Source organism: Felis catus, chromosome D1 (assembly GCF_018350175.1).
Source record: "Felis catus isolate Fca126 chromosome D1, F.catus_Fca126_mat1.0, whole genome shotgun sequence".
NCBI classification, from domain to species: domain Eukaryota; kingdom Metazoa; phylum Chordata; class Mammalia; order Carnivora; family Felidae; genus Felis; species Felis catus.
The window spans coordinates 87,708,294-87,711,030 of NC_058377.1; the positions used below are offsets into that span (position 1 = coordinate 87,708,294).

General features: G+C 56.6%; 1 protein-coding gene across 1 annotated transcript; it reads right to left on the minus strand.

Moving 5' to 3' along the window:
- Positions 1-310: 310 nt before the first annotated feature.
- CD1H11orf91 (chromosome D1 C11orf91 homolog) lies at positions 311-2,352 on the minus strand. The gene is made up of 2 exons (XM_003993149.5): positions 1,808-2,352; positions 311-567 (listed from the first exon to the last, which is right to left on the minus strand). The coding sequence occupies exons 1-2, from the start codon at positions 2,271-2,273 to the stop codon at positions 482-484; spliced, it is 552 nt and encodes a 183-aa protein (XP_003993198.1). The 5' UTR covers positions 2,274-2,352; the 3' UTR covers positions 311-481.
- Between the last annotated feature and the right edge of the window lie 385 nt (positions 2,353-2,737).

The window sequence follows — 2,737 nt, forward strand, 5'->3', positions numbered from 1 at the left end:
ATAATAAGCACGTGAATTTCTAGGAAGGACCATGGCTTTGATCAGATCATCAAAGAGTTTTGTGGTCCAAAAGCTATCCAACAAAACTCTTCCCAGGACTAAAGCTGTTTGAAAGCCAACTATCTGTTCCAGTCCTCAAAGAGCCTTTCTAAGTAGGGGCACCACAACCAAATATATATTGCCCTTGGCTTTTCCCAATTCCCTCCACTTGGAGGTGTTGGGGGGCATCCCCTGAATGCCAGCTGGGCAGCAGCTTCCAGACCCTGTGAGAGAGCTCCCCCAGCAGCAGCACAGAGAGCAGACAAACCAAGAGATTTACCACACAAGCGGGCACTGTATATGGAGTACATGCTGGGAGCAAGGAGAACAGCAGTAAATACAGAACAGAAAATAATGATCTTTGACACGACAACAAATGGGACACATTATCTAAGCGCTAACACCTAAGGAGGCAGCTGCCCTGGCTCTGGGGGGCAGATCCTCAGGAGAGAGAGGCTGACTTCTTTCCAGGCTGCCTTGTCTTCAGTCCTTGTAACTTTTCATCTTTCAGTGCCTTCAAGAATTTATCTGCAGGAGAGCAAAACAAACATGGCTGTAGTAAAGATAAGGGCTCTTCTAACACTTCCAAAGTAAGCTTCTGGGACGCAATTGTGTGCTCCCTGCATGAGCCCAGAACCCAACATGGGTAGGAAAAAACCCCTAACAGCCAAAACATGTTTAAGTGGAGAAAATGTAGTAAAGAGGTCCAAGACTCAGCCTGTTTTCTAGGGATTTTTTCCGTGCCTTTGGGGAAGAGGACCTTACAGGGTGCCTGATGAGTTGGGGACCATTCTCATGGCCACATTAACCTAAACATTTAGGTTATTTCATACTCCCCTTCCGTGTGTGGCAGGGGAGCCAACTTAACCTGTGTGGTTGTTTATAATAGCGGGGATAGTCCTTCTAGAACAATCTTCCCTCCTCCAGTGTTGAAGTGCAAGCCTTAGCCGGAACAGGTGATAGAAAGTCTGCAGAACAGTCTATGGCTAGTGAATATTCTACAGTGTGAGATGTCTCGTGTCAAGTAGAATCAAATTTAACTTTACCCTTCAAGGAGAACAACCAGTCAGCTTGCATGCTAGAGGAATCCTGCCCACATCAGAGCACACCTGGTCTGCCCTCGTCCAGAGCCCTAAGACTTTAGATCTAACATCTAGAGTCCAAAACCCCGGCGAGAGGGCTACCAGAGCCAGGGCTAGGGTTCACAGGGAGGTTACCTTCCAGCATTAAGAAGTGGAGGGCCCCAGAGGCCCTCAGTGAACTGTCCTTGGGCTTTCTGGGTCTTGCACAATTCCCACCTCTACTTACAGACACTCCAACTGCTATTCGCTTCCCCCTCCTCACATGGAGGACCGCAGTTGGAGGTAAACACTAAAGCTCAGGTCTCTAAAGGAAGGGGTTTGTGTGTGGCGGGTGATGGTAGTATTACTACCACAGGGGACGGGACAATTATGGTGCAGGAGGTATCAAGTGCAGGATGGGGTGGTGGTGGATGGAGGTTTGCAGGCTGAGAGTCCAGATTACCAAAAGGGCTCAGGACGGAGGGAGGGTGAAGTTTGGGACAAGAGTGTTCACGAAATCCTGACAGTGATGAGGGAGGGCGTCGGTTGAAATCCAGGAGGAGTGAATCTGGGTGCTGGGGGCGGGGATTGCCGATCTGGGATCTGGACTGAAGTCTTAGCCGGTGGCCACATTGCCGGGGAGGGGATTTGGGGGGCATGGAGCCAAGGGGGGGAGCGAGTCAAGGCCGGCCAAGGAGGTCACGCACAGCGCTGGGAGTCGAAGCCGTCCCCAGTGATGGTGAGTAGCTCCAGCTCCTTAATCCGGATCTCCAGCTCGCATAACTCCTCGGGGTGGGAGGCGGAGGCGAGCCGGGGAGTCGTGGGGCAGGGAGCAAGGGGCGAGGCAGCCACCTCGGGCCCTGGCGGTGGCGAGTAGAAGAAGCGCAGAGGCTCGTAGGGTATGGAGGCCAGGCCGGAAGGCCAGGGCGGGGGCCAGGGGCGCTCGCCGGGGGGCCCCAGGCCGGGTGGCGGCGGCAGGGGCGCCTGAGGGAGGGACCGTCCCCCCGGCGCCGCCCCGCCAGACTTCAGCGGCACAAAAAGCTTCTTCCAGATGTTGAAGTCGCTGAGCGGAGACGAGGAGACGCCGCGATCGTAGAGGGACGGGAAGTAGAGGGGCGGAGCAGGCCGCTGGCTCATGGTGGGGCTCTGGCCGCCTCGCCGCCCCTTCGGCATCTTTTGAATGGGAGGCTGCGTGGGAGGAACCCCGCGCCTGGAGACACGCGCCCCAACCCCGAGTCGTCAGGTTCTGAGATTCCACAGGCCACGCCCCGGCGGAGCGCGGCCCCACCCCTTCGACCAGCCCCGCCCCCGAACAGGCGGGGTTCTGCGGGCCGGCTGGCCACGCCCCAGAACGTGCCCCGCCCACTGAGGACTGGCCTCACCCCTGGAGCCCGAGTGGGTTGACTAGCAGCGGTGACCAGCAGGCGCGCCTTAATCCGCCGCCCTACCGCCCCCGGGTTTCCGCTGTGCCCCGCTGCCATCAGACGCCAGCCAATTTTTTCGCCCGCTCCGGTCCCGCCCCTCGACTCTTCCCACTGCCCCTACGTTCCGCAAACCTGGCTTTGCCGCTATTGCGGCCCTGGCTCCAGCTCTCATCTCACATGTCATCAGAAACTCAGACAAAAACAGGAAGCAGG